The sequence below is a fragment of the Mustelus asterias genome, chromosome 5 (genome assembly GCF_964213995.1).
Source record: "Mustelus asterias chromosome 5, sMusAst1.hap1.1, whole genome shotgun sequence".
NCBI classification, from domain to species: Eukaryota; Metazoa; Chordata; class Chondrichthyes; order Carcharhiniformes; family Triakidae; genus Mustelus; species Mustelus asterias.
This window is the reverse complement of record NC_135805.1, coordinates 106,437,679-106,458,756: the sequence shown is the minus strand read 5'-3', so window position 1 is coordinate 106,458,756 and position 21,078 is coordinate 106,437,679. Positions and strand designations below refer to the sequence as shown.

The 21,078-nt window shown below is 41.3% G+C and overlaps 1 protein-coding gene across 4 annotated transcripts in view; it reads left to right on the top strand.

Annotated features, from left to right (window-relative positions):
• Positions 1 to 10,354: 10,354 nt before the first annotated feature.
• asap2a (ArfGAP with SH3 domain, ankyrin repeat and PH domain 2a) overlaps positions 10,355 to 21,078 on the top strand; it is a 164,836-nt gene continuing 154,112 nt past the window's right edge. For all 4 annotated transcript variants that reach the window (XM_078213169.1, XM_078213168.1, XM_078213167.1 and 1 more), the window contains exon 1: positions 10,355 to 10,901. In XM_078213169.1, coding sequence (XP_078069295.1) covers positions 10,776 to 10,901 — 126 coding nt within the window. In that variant the 5' untranslated portion in view covers positions 10,355 to 10,775. The remainder of the gene's footprint in view (positions 10,902 to 21,078) is intronic.

The window sequence follows — 21,078 nt, the reverse complement described above, 5'->3', positions numbered from 1 at the left end:
AAGCATCTTCAGAAACATCAAGAACATGTGGAGGCCAAGTCTGGGCAACAGAAGAAGCTCACAAGTATCACCTCACACCCCAGCCTTCCTGAGTAACTCATCTTCTTGATACTTCAAATACCATCATCAGTCTTGCATGTGATAGTGTCTGCAGATTGCACATCAGTTATGTTAGCCATCTTAGAATGTGTTAAACCAGAGTCATCTCAATCCCAAGGGACTACCTAAAAGAAATAAGACTTATAGTATTAGAAAACATTTGAACATCGGCAAGTAATGTGTTCAGGTGACTAAAGTCAGGGAGATTGGTGACATCTAATAGAGTCTGGACAAATGAAGAAAATTGGTTTTAATATTGATGTAAATTAATGCAAACTGGAATAAGATCATAAAATGGGCATACAAAATGCAAGGATATCTGATCAAGTAACTCCCTTGCAGGATAAATAATGGGCTGGATTATGCAGTCAACATTGAAGGAAGGGTACTCCTCTATTCTCAAATACAGCTGTACAAAAGGATCTATTGATTTGGCATGGACTTCCTCTTTCCTGGTGAGTTTAAATTTGGCACCAAGTAAAGGAGATTTCAAGATATGAAGCTATGTCAGCAAACAGGGTAAGCAGCCAATCTATTTGAAATACTCTCACAGGCCGCAAACCAGGAAAGTAGAAGCCTTTTATCTTTCACTTTGCATTTAAGTTTTCAGATATTGAAATAAAAGATGATTGGGTTTCAATAGAAGTTAAAATATCAAGATAAGTAAACTTTCTTTCGACATAGATTTTATCATAAAAGAGAAATTTGACATTCCATGAATTTAAAATTAGTTTTCCAGGGAACCTGGGTCCTTGGTGCTGTGAGGCAGCAATATTCTGTGTGTTCTGAAATATCCCCTTAAATGTTTGTCTCTATTGACCTACCCCTGAACCTAATTTTCCAAAAATGAGCCCCCCTGTTGAGGAAGTTTAAGAGTAATTATGAAGTTAGTTGTCATTAAAAGCAGTTACATCTCATTCAACAAGGTGCAACTTATTTGAGGGATTTTACACCAAAATGAACAGCCTAAGCATGAAAGTTCTCATCAATTCATAGATTTCCCATTAATATAGCGATTCAAGACAGAGGTTCACCATCAACTTTGCAAGGGCAATTAGAGAAGGGCAATAGGTGCTGACCTAGCTAGCAACCCTTAAATTCATGAGTGAATAATTAAATTTTCAGCCTAAGGGTGCCTCAATTGTATGCCCTCTGGAGAAACATAGAATCACTGAGGGAAACATGTTTTGATTTCTGTGTTACTCTGCACAAAAGCAGACTCCCAAAGTTGTTGTTAGTTTTAGTAGTGTAATGATGGCGAATTCTGACAATTTCATTGTCATTACCACTGAAAAATCCAGGCCATGTTCTTTTCAATGTGATTGTAGAAGTTGAATATTGCCGAAATGAGAGACATACTGTTGAAACTTTTGTCCAGCACTCATCAGGGTAGATGAAGGAATACTAGATTTCAAGGGAAGCAACAATTTACACTGCATGAGAAAGGAGAGCTGATTGTTGGCCAGTCATCTCTGATTGGTTGAGGTGTTTCCATGGAGAATGCACCAGGGAGCTATTGCTCCCCATGCTTTTGTTTGACATGTCCTCATGTCCTTATCTGTGGCTGGTTCTGCACAACATGAACTGGCCAAATGATGAGTGAGTTGCTGTAGCCAGTTCAGAGTATTCCACAGACACAGTGAGGGATTCCTTCACCTTCATGAAGACAATATGCTACCCGTATATTGATAATAATGCTCTGTATATGTGCTCATTCTAGCAGGAGTACACCATTTGGCCCCTTGAGCCTGCTCTGCCATTCAACAAGATCATGGCTATTTTGATTGTGGCTTCAACTTCACTTTCCTGTCTGCCCCCATAACTCTTGGCTCCTTATCAGTCAAAAATCTATCTAACTCAGCTTTGAAAATATTCCATGACTCAACCTCCACAGTTTTATTGGGGAACAGAATTCTACAGACAAATATGACCGCCCCCCGCACCGAGAGAAAAAAAATCTCTTTATCTCAGTTTCAAATGGGAGACCCCTATTTTGTAAACTGTGTCTCCTACATCTAGACTCCCCTCAAGGGGATCATCCTCTCAGCAGACACACTGTCAGGTCCCCTCAGGATCTTATATATTTTCATATGATCAACTTTCCTTCTTCTAAACTCCAATAGAAAGGAGATTGTTAGGAAATCATAATAAAATGAAAAGCAAGGAAATCCAGTAATTGGAAATGTGTTCTGGTGGTTTTATGTTTTTTTAAAGAAACAAACAATTTGAAAACAAAAACTGTATCGAGACAGGTTGGCTGGGTTGGTGGGACTAAGTGTTTTGCTTAGTAAAACTGAAGACAGATGTTTACCTGGGGCAAGTTGGTAACAATGGAGGATAGAATGTTAGGAGTTTAAATAAAGATGTTAAAAATTCAAAAGTAAATTCACATTTACATCCTAAAAGGTAAACTGACGAAATAGAGGTAATTAAGAGTGAATTCATAGAATTCCTACAGTGCAGGAAGAGGCCATTCGGCCCATTGAGTCAGCACCGACAACAATCCCACCTAGGCCCTATCCCCATAAATTTACCCTGATAATCCACGTATTTAGCCTAGCTAGTCCCCCTGACACTATAGGTCCATTTAATGTGGCCTATCCACCTAACCCGCATATCTTTGGATCATGGGAGGAAACCGGAGCATATGGAGGAAACCCATGCAGACACAGGGAGAATTTGCAAATTCCACACAATCAGTCACCCGAGGCCGGAATTGAGAAGGTTGGTTCAAATAACTCAGACATCACTGCAGGAGTCCCTCAGAATAGTGTCCTAGGCCCAACCATCTTCAGCTGCTTCATCAATTACCTTCCCTTGTCATAAGGTCAGAAGTGGGGATGTTCACTGATGATTGCGTAACGTTCAGCACCATTCACAACTCTTCAGATACTGAAGCAGTCCATGTTCAAATGCAACAAGATCTGGACAATATCCAGCCTTGGGTCGACAAAAGGCAATTAACATTCATGACATACAAATGCTAGGCAATGACCATCACCAATAAGAGATGCTCTAATCACTGCCCGTTGACATTCAATGGTGTTACCATCACTGAATCCCCCACTGTCAACATCCTTGGGGTTACCATTGACAAGAAACTCAACTGAACTTGCCACATAAACACAGTGGCTACAAGATCAGGTCAGAGGTTAGGAATACTGCACGAGCTACTCATCTCCTGACTCCACAAAGCTTGTCCACCTCTACAAGGCACATGTCAGGAATGTGATGGAATACTTTCAATTTGCCTGGATGAGTGCAGCTCCAACAACACTCAAGAAGCTTGACACCATCCAGAACAAAGAAGACTGCTTGATTGGCACCACATCCACTCTCACCACCACCAACGCTCAGTAGCAGCAATGTGTACTATCTACAAGATGCACTGTAGCAATTCACCAAAGATCCTCAGACAGCACCTTCCAAGCCCACGACCACTTCCATCTAGAAGGACAAGAGCAACAGATACATGGGAACACCACCACTTGCAAGTTCCCCTCCAAGCCACTCACCATCCTGGCTTGGAAATATTTTGCTGTTCCTTTGCAGTCGCTGGGTTAAAATCCTGGAAATCCCTCCCTCATGGCATTGTGGGGCAACCCACAGCTCATGGATTGCAGCATTTCAAGAAGACAGCTCATCACCACCTTCTCAAGGGCAAGTAGGGATGGGCAATAAATGTTGGCCAGCTAGCAACACCCATGTCACAGAATCACAGACTGCTACAGTGCAGAAGAGGCCCATCAAGTCTGCACCGATGCATGAAAGGTCCTGACCTGCCCACCTAATCCCACTTGAATTAAAAAAAAGATAAGGTAAGATCAAAAGGGAAACAGTACATCAGGGGTAAATTCACCATGTGCAAGCTAGCTGTTTTTGAGAACTGATCCCACAGCAGGAAGCAATGTCAACTCCCAATAAGCTGTGCTTGGAGAAAAGGCTGTTTGAGAAGCTAGGTGTTCTATCCTAAATCAGAAACAACCCTGAATGAGATAAGTGCCCAGTATGGTAACAATTGCTGGATTTTGCCTATAGTTTTAAAACCAATGGGATATTGTTTGGGGAGGATTAGCTCTGAGGTTAGGAAAATAGAGGGATTTGGAATTGGATAAATGTAAAGGTCAGGTGTATAGCCATTGAGGTAGTGAAATGTATTTCTAGTTGTGTGTTTTATTGTTTAATAAACATTTATTTTGTTTAAAAATCATCACAAAAAATTAGGGATATCCATCTTTCATTGGTGTTCACATCTTCTCTCACATTATATCAAAGTGCAAAATACAGTTGAGAGCAGGCATTTCAAGTTTCCTTTCTGGGACCTGGAATACCCGTGTGTTTAACATCAACTGTGCTCTTAACAATAGACTGAACCTTCTCAACCTTACTTCATAACATAACCCTTGCATTGCAGGAATCAGTTGAGTGAAGCATCGCTGAACAGCTTCTAATCCTTTCTCAAATAAGGAAACCAAAGCTTTACACAGATGCAGTCTAAGAATGCTTTTACAGCTGTAGCAATACTTCCCTACTTTCATACTGGTCAAAATGAATAATGCAGGCTACCACAATTTTATGCTATTCTAATTTCATTAGATAACCATAAAGGTTATGCTGAAGGTTTATAGCACTTTATTTTCTAAAATTAATACATTGAAAACATTGTGCAACCCAGCTCATCTGTTTTACATCAATAATGGTTGTAATTTTGTCCATTAACATGCAAAGGTCCAATGCAGAATATTATTGCTGGTTATTGTCTCGCCTGAATCAACATCTTTTCCCAAAGATAGGGGAGTCTAAAACCAGACGGCATAGGTTTAAGGTGAGAAGGGAGAGTTACAAAAGGGTCCAGAAGTGCAATTTTTCACAGAGGATGGTGAGTGTCTGGAACAGCTGCCAGAGGTAGTAGTCGAGGCAGGTACAATTTTGTCTTTTAAAAAGCATTTGGACAGTTACATGGGTAAGATGGGTATAGAGTGATATGGGCCAAATGCGGCAATTGGGACTAGCTTAGTGGTAAAAAAAAATGGCAGCATGGACAAGTAGGGCCGAAGGGCCTGTTTCCATGCTGTAAACTTTTCTGACTATGACTCTATATTAGTTACGGATGAAGATATAATACACCCTTTGTATTTGGGAATATAATTCATCATGCAAGTTATTCAAGTCATAAGAAGTAAAGAAGCACATATATAGTTATTCGGTAGTTCAGAACTTGATATTGCTGAAAAAAAGAAATATGCTGTCAATTTTTTTTGTCTTGCATGCATCAGGACAAATTCACAAGAATACCAATTGTAAAAGGAGCTACAATTTATGCTGCGTGAGTAAACAGTGTTGATTGTTTGGCAAGTGGACTCTGATCGGTAGAGGCGTTGCCAAGGAGAATGTACCAGGTAACAGTTAACTGCTGGGTTTATGTCTATCTGCCTGGGTTGAGCTTAAATGAAGCATGCAGAATAAATTGTTGTTTCATTTATGATTGATATTCTTGTGACTCTACCCTGATGAATGCAAGGCAAAAAGCGTTGACAGTGTGTCTCTTTTTGCAACAATAAACATATATATGTATGGTTTTGGTAAGAGTTAAAGTGCAATGTTAGACAAGTATTGGTTTGGTAAAACACAGATGTGCATATATCTTTATGCTCATTATTTAGAGGTAGGTGCAGATTATGGGATTTTAATTTCCAGATATTAGGCAAATGGGTGCCTACTTCTTTGATTATTATAGATGGCTCATTAACAACTAGCATTGATGTAACATCGTTAAGTTAAAAATGTCAAAAGCTCCTTCACAGAAACATAAGGAGAATTGACGCCACATGAAAAGGTAGATTTTAAAGATGATTTTGAAGCTTGAGAGAGAGCTGGAGAGATGGAAGCGTTTGGGGAAAATTCCCGAGAATAGGGCCTAGAATGTTGAATGCATTGACATGAATTGCATAGAGTCAGGATGCACAAAAGAATGGGGTCAGAGTAATTGAGAGTTCTCAGGGAGTTGTCGGGCCAGAGGATGTTCCAGAGACATAAGAACATAAGAAATAGGAGCAGGAGTAGGCCATTCAGCCCTTCGATCACACTCCGCTATTCAATGAGATCGTAGCTGATCTTCTACTTCAACACCATTTTCCTGTACAATCCCTTGATGTTTTTAATATGTAGAAATGTATTGATCTTGGTCTTAAATATTCTCAACGATTGAGCCTCCACAACCCTCTGGGGCAGAGAATTCCAAAGATTCACTACACTCTGAGGGAAGAAATTTCTCCTCATCTCAGTCCTAAATGGCCTGCTCCTTATTCTAAAACTATGTCCCCTGGTTCGAGAACTCTAGCTCGGGGAAGCATCTTTCCTGCATCTACCCTACTGAGCCCTGTTAGAATTTTATATGTTTGAATGAGGTCACCACGCATTCTTCTAAACTCTAAAGAAGTATGTTTAATCTATCCTCATGGGACTATCCCTCCATCTCAGGGATTAAACAGGGAAAACCAAAGACATGGTGAGATTTAAACTCAAGAATTAAATTTAATATTTGACAAGAGGGTACATTCTGATAACTATATGAATGAAAGATCTATCCTTGTGTTTTGTCCAACTTTCTCCCTTCCTTTCCTGAAGGCATTAATTGTTGAAGAACTGCTATTGCATTGTTTCAGATTCTTTATGGCACCTCACCCAGAGTATCATGCTTTATTTGTCAGTCTAATACGTTGCCTACATGACATGTATGGATCTCAAAAATAATTTGTTTGTAAAGCACTAAGAAATTTTGAGGATAAAATTAGGTACTATGTAAACTCACGTCTTTTTTAAATAAAGTATAATGGCCATTCAGAAAGTTCAAACACATTCAAAAAATTGTCCCTTCAGGGTCAGCAGGTGAGATCATCAAAGCTGAATTCAATCTTGTCCTCACTTAATGTCCACGCACACACAAATACAATCACACACAGACACACAGTACAAATGTTGCATGATTCCAGCTGTAACCTTGCTGAAATCAACTAACACAAGTTAGGAATTTGGTTCTGCTATAGATATCTCTGCGATAAAATAGTTTGTTCTGTCAGCAGTCTGAAAATCTTACTTTTATGTCAGTTTACTGATACTACCACAAATCTGCTTGCTGTTCATGGTTTGGGGTGTAACATTAGTTTCCTCTTGTGACCTTTACTTCATATTCATATCTTTTGCATGTTTACATCCTCAATTTCTCTGAATTCTCTGGATTGAATGAACATTTGGTTAAGCTGAAGCCAGGTAATGAATCATATGATTATTTGCACTTGTTTTAATTAATACTCCTGGTCTTTACATAATAATAAAATAATTAACATTCTATGTTTCCCCATTTAGTGGGGTGTCTTACAAGATTTAAACAGAATACCCCCTCTGCTTTTATCCTTTATCCCAGTGCAGAATCTCTTATGTCTGCAAAATCCTGTCTTCTTGTTCAATCTGCCTCCATTGCCATCTTTCAGTCAAACTGATTACCTCCAGCCCGAAGAATGAAATCCACCAGCCTAACCAAGCAAGACTACTGCTGAGTTCAAATGAAGAGATGTTGAAACAGCAATGAGTGAGAATGATCACAGAAATGTTAAACTTTCTACCCTTGTCTCCAGCATCCTAATTTAGACGTTTGAATCTAATTTACATCTTCCAGCCATCTGTGAATATAACTCTTTGAAAGCTAAGTTTAGCTCAACAGCATTATTTATTTTTACCATATATTGCACCAATAACCTCATGACAGCCTCGTCAGAAATCCTGAGACATGTCCACCCCATAGAGTGGAATTAAACCATCGGCTTTTTAATCTGCATGACTCAGTTACACACCGCTTTTATCACAGAATGCATTCACGAAACTGAGATGCCTCGTGAATTTGACCTTAGTGCTGTTGTAATTTGCTGCAGTAATGCTTTAATGATTTTAAACCGACCTGATAACCTGCACCATTGATCACAGAATTTCAATAACTCGTGTTAAATGGATAAACTCACTGAACCATCAGGGAGCATTTATCCAATATTTATTTTTATCTTTGCAGACAAATTAAAAGATTCTGAATATATGTTCTGAGGATATTAGCACATCGGTGGGCTTACAATTTTTCACAGTCATCAGTAGATTCTTAATTTCAGGTATTATTTATTGAATTCAAATTCCACCATCTGCTGTGGCAGGATTTGAACCTGTGGCCCCAGAAAATTAGCTGGGTTTCTGGATTAATAGTCAAGTGATAATATCACGAGGCCATTGCCTAGTTTTGTCACAGGAAGGGAAGTTCACATTGAGCAGCTTCAGTAGGCTGTCAATGATCTTGTTATTTTTATATTATGATGTTGTTAGTAGTTCCCTCTCCTCAGGTTCTGTCCTAATTGGCTTCTCCTCCAAAAACACACCCTTAACCCCTCTGTCCTTGCAAACTATCACCCTATCGCCAACCTCCCTTTTCTGGTCTGGTTTTTGAATGTGTTATCATTTCCCAGATTTTTGTCCAAACCTTTGCTCAGTTGTCCTAATATTCCATGTATCTGCCATGCAAACTGCCGGCTCCAAGTGGAGAGGATCTTCAAGTTGATCATGCATATCGACAACCAAATAAACCTGTTGGACTTTAACCTGGCGTTGTGAGACTTCTTACTGTGCTTACCCCAGTCCAACGCCGGCGTCTCCACATCATGGCTAATATTCCATTACAGGGTTTGGTGTCAATTTTAGTTTGATACTGCTTAATTGAATAACGTTAAAAGCATTATATAAATGCAGATTGTTTATATTTGTGGGCAGCACTGTAGCACAGTGGGCGGCACGGTAGCACAGTGGTTAACACTGCTGCTTCACAGCGATTCCTGGCTTGGGTCACTGTCTGTGTGGAGTTTGCACATTCTCCTCGTGTGTGTGTGTGGGTTTCCTCCGGGTGCTCCGGTTTCCTCCCACAGTCCAAAGATGTGCGGGTTAGGTTGATTGGCCATGCTAAAATTGCCCTTAGTGTCCTGAGATGCATAGGTTAGAGGGATTAGTGGGTAAAATATGAAGGGGTATGGGGGTAGGGCCTGGGTGGGATTGTGGTCGGTGCAGACTTGATGGGCCGAATGGCCTCTTTCTGAGCTGTAGGGTTTCTATGATTTACAAGTATTGTTTATATTTACAAGTAAGACTTCCAAAAAGTATTTATGTCGGCAATGGAAGAACTCCCTAATTTTCTTCAAACAGTACTGGCCCCAGTCCTTTGAAAGAGTTATCCAATTAGTCCCATTCCCCTGTAATTGTTTTCAAATCAAGTAATTATTCTTTACTGCTGAACGTGTTTCCATCACCAATGCATTTCAGATCAACTGGCTGCTTTTAAAAAGAATGTCTTCTTATCTCCCCTCTGGTTCTTTTACCAATTACCTTAAATTTTTGTTCGATGATTAGAGAAACACAGTTTCTCCCTTATAATCTATTTGAATTACTGAGACAGATGGACGTCTCAGTTTAACAGCTCACGTAAAGGATGGCACATCTGACAAGGCAATGCTCCTTCAGTATTGCAGTTAAATGCCAGATTGCGTGCTCCAAGTAAATGTCACAACCTGCTGCTTTAAAGCCGGTGGACACCATTACCCGCACAGCGGTACCTTGGCATCAAATCCCATCAATTTCAATGACGAGCAAAATTGTACAGCGCTGCAGGCCATGCGATTAAGGAGCTTACTGACATCTCAGAATACATCCTTATAAGTACTTGCGTTAAAGTGAAACAGTCAGGTGTTGTAACTTCCAATCACCGTGTGTGGGTAACATCACCAAGGATGAGTGGTGAGGGTGTGAACAGCTCTGATTGCCAGTCTGGAATAACTCACCTATACGGTCACCTATGACTAAGCGATTGGAACTCCTTAGGTGTACAGAAAATTACAACTGACGAGAATATTTTGGGGTCTCATATTTTGCAGAAATCTCTGAATTAAAATAAGAGCTGCACGACCTGGTCACCTCATCTCGGGGTGATTCTGAATATATGTGTTTGTGTACAACTGTAAATCAGCCCCATTTCACAACTGCTCGCACACACAGCAATCCTCCCTGAATTGATACAATCTCACATGCCGGAAATGCCGCTTCCCGGGGCTCATTGTCCAGGAGGCGGCGTGCGCACGAACGCGCTCGCCGATCCCATCTCCGTCGATGCGTGCCCGTAGGACACCACGTGATTCCCCTTCTTGCGCCTGCGCCTCACTTTCCGTTTGACCTCATTGAGAAAAAGAAAGAGGAGCGGAGAGCGATCAAGTCGGAGCGAGGAGCAGCGCCTGCGCGCTATAGATCCCCTCCCGTCCGCCCGAGGAGCAGCGCCTGCGCGCTCTGGATCTCCCCCGTCCGCACGAGGAGCAGCGCCTGCGCACTCTGAATCTCCCCCGTCCGCTCGAGGAGCAGCGCCTGCGTGTTCTTAATACCCCCCCCCCCCCCTCCCCTCCCCTCCGGTCCGAGCAGTGCGAGCTCGAGCGCTGGAATCGCGGCGGTTGGAAATCGCTGCTGAACTTTTCACCACAGCCCCGGTCTCTGTGTATACAGACAACACACACAAACTACTGATGTGAAAAAGTACCCAAAAAACCAAACGAAGAAGGAAAGGAGATTTTAGCCTCATCACTGCAAAAAAAAAGAGGGAGTTAACGATGCCGGACCAGATCACAGTGTCGGAATTCGTGACCGAGACGAATGAGGACTACAAATCTCCAACTGCCTCCAGCTTCACCACCAAAATGAGTCAGTGCAAGAACACGGTGGCTGCCTTGGAAGAGGTAAAGTGCAACCCTCCTCACTAAACAAATACATGAGCGATCGGGCTGAGGAGTTGCGAACATTTATCGCCACGGTGGCCGCCAGATCGGCTTGTGTCTGTCTTTCTCTCTCTCCCTTTCCCTCTCCCATCAGATGTGTTTCAGCGATTCCGCCCCTTCCAGCTCCCATCTGGCTGTGGGGAGTCAAATGGGATTCCGTGGCAAGGTTGCACTGGCGTTAGCCTCGGGAAACCCGAGGGCAAATGATCGCGCAGTCTTATTAAGGAGGGGGAGAGGGGGGGCGTGCAAGAGGTATAACATTAATAGGAAAACAATAGTGGCAATGGGGTATCGGACAAGGATGGGGGTGATGTCTGCATCTTCTCCCCAGTTCAGTTATTTTAGTTAATTCGGGCACAGAGATTGTGCTTTTTGTCTTTGCTTGAGACAATGCGCTGCCTTGTTTTGTCATCAATCTAATTATATTATCTCGCCTAAAAGTGATTACAGTGAAACTTCTTGAGAGATTTTTGTAACCAACCGCGGGGTTTACAGAATACCTGAATGTTTTCATTTCGGGATATGTGCTGCAGTGCCTTATTAAACCAGTATATTTGAGAGAGTCTATTCAGCGATGGCTTGTGTCGGTCGACGGTGTGTGCTCTCTAATTTTTTTTTGCTGCACTCGTAATAAAAGCAAAGTTCTCAAAATAATGCAACATTTACATTTTTGAAGGAACGAAATGATTCCTCCCAAGAAAGGAGGTTTGATTTTCATGGTTTGGGTCTATTTGCTAATGTGTTGATATCGGTGATTAAATTAGTTGTATGATTATGGTTTGGTGAGAAAACAATTTCACAGCCTTTAATGGGCACAAAACAAAAGAGTCTAACAGGATGAAACTGGTTCTTTGTTTAGACAAATATCTGCTCTACTAAAGTATATGTATATTTTGAATCTAACGAATGATTAGCACTACACATGCTGGAATAAGCACATCTATACCTGCACTATATACATTAATGATCTAGAAGATGGAACTGAGGGCATGGTTGCTAAATTTGCGGATGATACAAAGATGTGTAGAGAGTCAGGTTAGTGTTGAGGAAGTGGGGAGGCTGCAGAATGACTTGGACAGGCTAGGAGAATGGGCAAAGAAGTGGCAGATGGAATACAATGTGGGAAAGTGTGAGGATATTCAATTTGGTAGGAAGAATAAAGGCGTAGACTATTTTCTAAATGGAGAAAGGCTTTGGAAAACTGAAGCACAGAGACCTGCGAGGCCTGGTTCAGGACTCTCTTAAAGTTAACATGTAGGTTCAGTTGGCAGTTAGGAAGGCAAATTCAATATTAGCGTTGATTTTTAGAGGGCTGGAATACAAGAGCAGGGATGTACTGCTGAGGCTGTATAAGGCTCTGGTCAGACCCCATTTGGAATATTGTGAGCAGTTTTGGGTCTCATGCCTCAGGAAGGATGTGCTGGTCTTGGAGGGGTCCAGAGGAGGTTCACAAGAATGATCCCAGGAGTGAAGGCTTTGTCATATGAGGAGTCTGGGTCTATACTCGATTGAGTTTAGAAGGATGAGTGGGGATCTAATTGAATGCTGAGAGGCCTAGATAGAGTGGACGTGGCAAGGATGTTTCCACTTGTGGGAGAGACGAGAACTTGGGCACTACCTCAGAGTGAAGGAATGCTCCTTTAAAACTGAGATGAGGAATTTATTCAGCCAGAGGGTGGTGAATCTGTGGAACTAATTGCCACAGGGCTGTGGAGGCCAGGTCATTGAGAGTCTTTAAGACAGAGATAGATAGGTTCTTGATCAAGAAGGGGATCAAGGGTTGTGGGGAGAAGGCACGAGAATGGGGATGAGAATCATATCAGCCATAATTGAATGGCGGAGCAAACTCAATGGCCCGAATGACCTAATTCTACTCCTATATCTTATGGTCTTATATAGGTGTATGGCACTGTTAAAACATTACAGGAAAAATGTATTAAATAATGTATATTGTTTTTCCAGCATTAAGTCTGATGAAATCATCTTTCCCAACTCTAGTCTGATTGCTGAGTTGTGTTGAATTTAAATTTTACAAATATATTACGATTGTGTGCTATTAAGTTTTAATTCAGGGCAACCCTTTTATGTGCATAAATGCTCATACATTGTCCATTAACAGAAGTATTCAATTTTGATGTGAGCACATGCCTGTCTTGGGACTTATTCTGTTGTTCAATAGAAATCGTTGAAGCAGTTTATATTTAGTTTGGAAAAACAGGTCTGCCTGTGTTTACAAACATACAATCACTGACTTGCAATTATTGGATTTAGTTGAATTAAATTCAAATGCCAGACAATTCTGCTTATTTAGATCAGTTAGAAACAACATTGATTTCTTGTCATTTGGTGGGCAAGAAATGTGTGTGTTGAAAAATATGTCTGTTTGCATGGCATTGTGTTGCGTATTACCGCACTGAAAACTTTATTTACTAGTGCAAAACATTTTTGATTTGAAATAAACATATAGCACAAGATAGTTCATGTAAAAAATGTTTGCTTTCTTTAAAGGATTTGTTCAGTGTAGACTAGCTATTTTCTTTGGGGTTACCTGTAACATATCAACGGTGCATTTAAAAAAAAAACTACGCTTCATTCAGTAGGGAACCTTGTCCGTCCCATTTTACTATGTACTAGAACTTCAAGCAGATTCATTTTGTTGCCTCTTTTTAATCCTTGGAGTTGCCAAGTCTTATTCAGGAAAAACATGTACAGCAAAAAATCAATGGGTGCAAATGACTAACATAAAAAACTAATTTGACAGCCATTGGTTTTCTGTGCACCACTTTGACATGTGAATGGATTATTTTCTACAGTGTTGCTGTTTGTTGTTATGTCTATTTTCTCAATGCTATCTTTTTGAAAATGCCATTGATAGCAAACCTAGGACAGGATGACTAGCATAGTTCAAAAGGAATGCTGTACTTCAGTGGGAATATGTAGTTTTAGAGTAAGAATTATGTGATCGGTTAACTCGATTCATTAAAATTATAGAATAGGGACACTGATCAATTTATTTTTAAAGCTACCAAAATGTAGCTGAATGGGAAATATGTTTTAGTGGCTTCTCTTTTTTAGGAAATAATTTAAAATGACATGTTTTAATTAAATGCACCTTTTGAGGACAACAGTGATTTCTTTACATCATAAATATAACCAGCTGCCAAGCCTTTTACTTTATGGAATATCAGGAATTATTTTGTTTCTGTATTAGTTGTTGTCAAATAATCTTATGTGGTTATGACTAGGCGCTAGCTTATTTTTTGTGTACAGTTTATAATAAAACAGGATATAACTCTGACACTATTAATATACTATCATAAATGGATGGGCTTGGCTGTATAATCCATTACTATTTGAATAGCTATTTATAGCCTACTGGAATGGTGATAGCTAGTATTTACTAGGGCATAGTTTTATTATGAATTGATGCTTCAATGTTCTACATTAGAAATCTCTACAATATTTTATAAAGCATATTTATGGAACATAATTATATTAGCAAAGACTGTTACTTCTAGAATTGGAACAGAGAGTTTGTGAATTTATGAATGTGAACAAGGGTAGCCATGATGTGGAGATGCCAGCGTTGGACTGGGGTGGGCACAATAAGAAGTCTCTCAACGCCAGGTGAAAGTCCAACAGGGTTTATTTGGAATAATGAATGAGCTTTTGGACCACTGCTCCAACAGGTTTATTTGGTAGCACTCCGAAAGCTCGTGTTACCAAATGATCCTGTTGGACTTTAACCTGATGTTGTGAGACTTACTGTGAACAAGATAGAGAGTAGTTAATATACAAGAGGATTTTTCTATTTGGATGATTGCTGAAATCAGTGGTATGGCACGGACAAAAAGGAGAACTTTGATCAGATAAATGTACACATGTCAGATTAACTAGAATTTATAAATGCAGAGATTGCAGCAGAATTATTTTCTCAAACAAATTTTTAACAGAATAAAAGTGAAGGAGCAGCTACTTGCTACATTGTAGAAGAATTAAGATTCATCTTTGTAAAATCACATGGCTTTATGTTGTATCTCAGGATTTGGTGTTACCGATTTTATAATTTTTTTGTTGCTTTTTGGATGGAACGTGATGTAGAAGATGTTATGATCCAGGTACAACCCTCTCAGTAATTGTAAAGTGGATCTTTAATGTGCTTTGAATAGTTTGATCTATTAAATTTGAATGTTTGACTTTAGTTTTAAAGTAAGTTTATTAATATCAAGGAACTGCAATAAATTAACTCTAAAAGAATCCCTTTTATTTGTAATGATTCCTGCTGTTTAACCAACTTCATCCAATTCCTGAGTGCATTTTTTGGATTTTCTGTTTTTAAGTAAAAGTCTGGAGTTTGTTTGGTGACCCAACAATACCCATTCTGACTTCAAAGATAGCTACTTACAAAGATCGAGTTATCTCTCTGATGCAGATTTCCCCTTTCCCGACATCGCTTTGAATCTGACAAGTCAAGTGGATTTCCAGACAGTCAAGTGGATTTCCAGACATCCAAGTGATGTCATTAAGCAACCTATTATATTGAGAATATTTCAATGACAGCAAACCAGGAAGTAAATATCATTGAAGTCTTTCACTTGTAATTTTGAATTTTACCAACAATGAAATTAGTGGGATAAAGCTTGACACAAAAATATCATAAAATGTGGAACTACTTCATGTTTAACATTTATCATTGGGAAGTGTATCGTTTTACAATCATAGTTTTTTCAGGGGTAGAGAGGTTGTTTAACGCTAAGGATGAACTTAAATGTAGTTTCACTTCATCCAACCAGGTGTAAGATTTTAAAGGATATCTATAGCAAGACAAAGTAAGATCATGGAAGTTGGAGTGATTTCTGTTCTGATTGCATTTTGTTTGCAACAGCTCACCCTCTGGAAAGCAAGAGATTTCTGCATTTAACTGCATGTTTATGGACTTCGGTTTCAGAGGAGTAATGAATTATATATGTGCCTTTATGATTAGAATTTTTATCTCTTGGTTGTTTTCCATCCTTATGTAGGATTTTTACTTCAGAATTAAGAATCTATCGATTGTTGGGAAAAACACATCTTGCTTCACTACTGTCCTTTAGGGAAGGAAATCTGCCATCCTTGCCTGGCCTACATGCGACTCCAGAGCCACAGCAATGTGGTTGAATCTCAACTGCCCTCGGGCAGCTAAGGATGGGCAATAAATCCTGTAAGGAGTCTAACAACACCAGGTTAAAGTCCAACAGGTTTATTTGGTAGCAAACGCCACTAGCTTTCGGAGCGCTGCTCCTTCGTCAGGTAAGTGGGAGATCTGCTAACAAACAGCAAACAGGGCATAGAGAGACACAAACTCAATTTACAGAATAATGAATAATGATTGGAATGTGAGTCTTTACAGCTAATCAAGTCTTAAAGGTACAGACAATGTGAGTGGAGAGAGCATTAAGCACAGGTTAAAGAGATGTGTATTGTCTCCAGACAGGACAGCCAGTGAGATTTTGCAAGTCCAGGCAAGTTGTGGGGTTACAGATAGTGTGGCATGAACCCAAGCAAACGAGACAAAGGAACTACACCGTCTCCATGCACACCAAGAACAGGAAACTTGAGAAACTCGGCATCTCCACCAGCAGCAACCAAGCCTCCCCCGGTACCACAGTAGAAAACAGTACCACTACAGGGAAGTCCATTGTCAACTTGTCGGACTATACACTTCAAACAGATGAAATCGAAGTTCTCAGCCGAGGGCTCAGTTTTTGCCCCACCACCAAAATAGACCCCATCAGTCTTGTAGCAGACACAGAGGAATTCATCAGGCAAATGAGGCTGCGGGAGTTCTTCCACAAACCCGAAGAGGCCAACAGTGAACACAATGAGACAGCCAATGAACCGGAACAGCTGACAGAGAGATCTGCAGTGCATCCGAAGAGGAAAGAGTCGAATTGGACCCCTCCGGAAGGCCGCTGCCCTCAACTTGACATGTATGCCCAAGCCATCAGGAGGTGCGTCAACACCAAATTCATCAGCCGCACTCACAAGACAGCCCCGAACATCACCCAAGCGCAATGCAACGCCATCCGCGCTCAAGACCAACTGCAACATTGTCATCAAACCAGCAGACAAAGGAGGGGCCATCGTCATACTGAACAGAACGGATTACTGCAAAGAAGTGTACCGACAACTGAACAACAAGGAACACTACAGACAGTTACCCGCAGATCCGACCAAAGACCACACCCGTCAACTCAACACTCTGATCAAGACCTTTTGATCCGGACCTTCAGAACACCCTCCGTGCTCTCATCCCATGTACTCCCCGCGTTGGAGATCTCTACTGCTTCCCGAAGATACACAAGGCATACACACCCGGCCGTCCCGTCGTATCGGGCAATGGGACCCTGTGCGAGAACCTCTCCGGCTATGTCGGGGGCATCCTGAAACCCATTGTACAAAGAACCCCCAGCTTTTGTCGTGACACTACGGACTTCCTACAGAAACGCAGCACACATGGAGCAGTTGAACCAGGAGTACTCCTCGTCACAATGGATGTCTCGGCACTCTAAACCAGCATCCCCCTCGACAATGGCACTGCTGCAACTGCCTCAGTACTCAACGCTGACAACTGCCAGTTTCCAGATGCAATTTTACAACTCGTCCGCTTCATCCTGGATCACAAGGTCTTCACCTTCAATAACCAGTTCTTCATCCAGACACACGGAACAGCCATGGGGACCAAATTCGCACCTCAATATGCCAACATCTTCATGCACAGGTTCGAACAAGACTTCTTCACCGCACAGGACCTTTAACCGATGCTATACACTAGGTACATCGATGACATTTTCTTCCTTTGGAGTCATGGTGAGCAATCACTGAAACAACTATATGATATCCACAAGTTCCATCCCAACATCAGACTCACCATGGTTGCATTCTTGGACACGCACATCTCCATTAAGGACGGTCACCTCAGCACCTCACTGTACCGCAAGCCCACGGATAACCTCACGATGCTCCACTTCTCCAGCTTCCACCCTAATATGTCCCGAGGCATGGTACAATGGGGAAACCATGCAGACGCTTCGACAACGGATGAATGAACACCGCTCGACAATCACCAGGCAAGACTGTTCTCTTCCTGTTGGGGAGCACTCCAGCGGTCACGGGCAGTCTGCCTCTGATATTCGGGTAAGTGTTCTCCAAGGTGGCCTACACGACAGCACAGAGTCGCTGAGCAGAGACTGATGGCCAGGTTCCGCACACATGAGGACGGCCTCAACCAGGATCTTGGGTTCATGTCACACTACCTGTAAAAAAAAAAAAAAACCCCCCCCCCCAACTTGCCTGGACTTGCAAAATCTCACTGGCTGTCCTGTCTGGAGACAATACACATCTCTTTAACCTGTGCTTAATGCTCTCTCCACTCACATTGTCTGTACCGTTAAGACTTGATTAGCTGTAAAGACTCGCATTCCAATCATTATTCTGTAAATTGAGTTTGTGTCTTTATATGCCCTGTTTGCTGTTTGTTAGCAGATCTCCCACTTACCTGACGAAGGAACAGTGCTCCGAAAGCTAGTGGCGTTTGCTACCAAATAAACCTGTTGGACTTTAACCTGGTGTTGTTAGACTCCTTACTGTGTTTACCCCAGTCCAATGCAGGCATCTCCATCAATAAATCCTGGCCAGCCAGTGATGCCCATGTCCCACGAACGAAGATTAAAAATAAATAGGGATTAAGTTAGCTTTGGAAAAGGACAAGGAGAAATCTAGAGTTAAGGTACTTCATTTAAGCTCTGATTCAGTTAAATTGGAATTGAAGATTGGTAGGTAAACAATATATTTAAAGAGGTGATCTGGGTACAGCTGAAGTAAATTCCCACAAGAGGGAATGGTAGGCCAACCAGAGCCAAGGCTGCTTGGATGACAAAAGAGATAGCGTAGATGAAGTTTAAAAAAAGAAGTTGGCTGTATGACAAATTTCATTTTAATATTACAGGCGACATTTAGGCTGAAAGTTCAGAGGGAAGGGAAAAAGGAAATCTGAGAGGCAGAATGAGATATGGGAAGAAACTGACAGCTAACATAAAATATGTTCCAAAACTCTTCAATTGGTATATAAATTGTAAAAGGCCCAATTAGGGACCAAAAAGGGGATTTATGTTAGAGGCCAAAGGCTTGGCTGAGTTACTAAATGAATACTTCGCAGTTGTCTTTAGCAAGAAAGAGGTTGCTGTCAAAGTCATTGTGAAAGAGATAATAGTCAAGACACCAGATGAGCTAAAATTTGTACTGAAATGTTTTTGAGTCACCAAGTTTGGAGGGAATGCATCCCAGGATGCTGAAGGAAGTAAGAATGGAAATTGTGGAGGTATAATCTTCTAATCCTCCTTAGATACGGGGGTACTGACAGAGGACTGGAGAATTGCAAATTGTACACTTTTCAAAATGGATGTACAAAGAACAATACAGCACACGGAACAGGCCCTTCGGCCCTCCAAGCCCGCGCCGCTCCCCGGTCCAGGATTGAATCCTGAATCCAGGATCCCCGCCCAAACAAAAGGTGTAGGGACAAAAGCACCAACATTATGCCATCTGTTTAACTTTGCTGATGGGAATGCTTTTGGAAATGTTAATATGGCACAAAATTAATAGTCACTTGGGTATGTGGACTAATGAAGGAAGGTCTGCATGGACTTATTAAAAACAAGTCATGTTCAACTAACAAGATCGAATTTGACGAAGAGGTGACAGTGATGATTGTAGCTGTTGTGCTGCATGTGGACTTAGAATCATAGAATCCCCACAATGCAGAAGGAGGCCATTTGGCCCATTGAGCCTGCACCGACAACAATCCCACCTAGTCTCTATCTCCATAATCCCACGTATTGACCTGTTAATCCCCCTGATACAAAGGGGCAATTTAGCTTGGCCAATCAACCTAACCAGCACATCTTTGGACTATGGAAGGAAACCGGACACCCAGAGGAAACCCACACAGACACGAGAGAACATGGAAACTTCACACAGACAGTGACCCAAGGTCAGAATTGAACCCTGGGGCTGAGAGGCAGCAGTGCTAACCATTGTGCCACCATGCCGGCTTCCAGAATCCATTTGATAAAATGTAACATAATGGACTTGCCAGCAAAATTGAAGCCCAGGAACAAAGGAGAAAGTGGATACAAAGTTGACTAAGTGAAAGGAAACACTTTTCAAACCCATGACTGCTACCATCAAGTATGGCAAGGGCAGCAGACACATGGGAACACGACCACCTGGAAGTTCCCCTCCAATCACTCATCATCCTGACTTGGAAATATATCATTGTTCCTTCACTGTCACTGGGTCAAAATTCTGGAGCTCTTTCCCTAACAGCATAGTGGGTACCTACACCAGAGACTGCAGCAGTTCAAGAAGGCAGCTCACCACCACCTTCTCGAGGGCAATTAGGGATGGGCAATAAATGCTTGCCTAGCTAGTGATGCCCACACCATGTTTTTTTAAAAAAAGCGAGCAGTAATTTTTTGGACCGGAGGAGATTGTGTAGTTGGTTCCCCAGAAATTGATACCTGGACCACTAGTTTTCTTTATGTATTACTATTTGGGTATACAGGCACAATTTCAAAATTTGCAGTGGACATAAAACTTGGAAGTATTGTGAACTGTGAGGAGAATAGTGATAGACTTTAAGCAAGCATAGATTGGCTGCTGGGATGGGTGGATATGTGGCAGATTAAATTTAAAGCAGAAGTATGAAGCGGTAGATTTTATTCGAAAGAATGAAGGGATGCATTATAAAATAAAGGGTTCAACTTTACAGTGAACTTAAAGTGAGTGCAGGATCAGAGATTGGGATATATATGCAAAATTGTTGATGGTGGTAGCTAAGCAAGTAGTTAAAAGACCTATGGGATCCTGGCTTTTATAGAAACTTAGAATACAAAAGCAAGGAAGTTGTAATGGTTCTTTATAAAACACTGGTTCTCTCTGAACTGAAACATTGTGCCCAGTTCTGGGAGCACTCTAGGGTGGTTGTGAATGCTCTACAGAGATTACAGAAACTAGAATGGTTCGAGGGATGAGAGACTTCAGTTACAAAACAAAATTACAGCACGGGCCCTTTAGCTCTTCAGGTCTGTGCCAATCA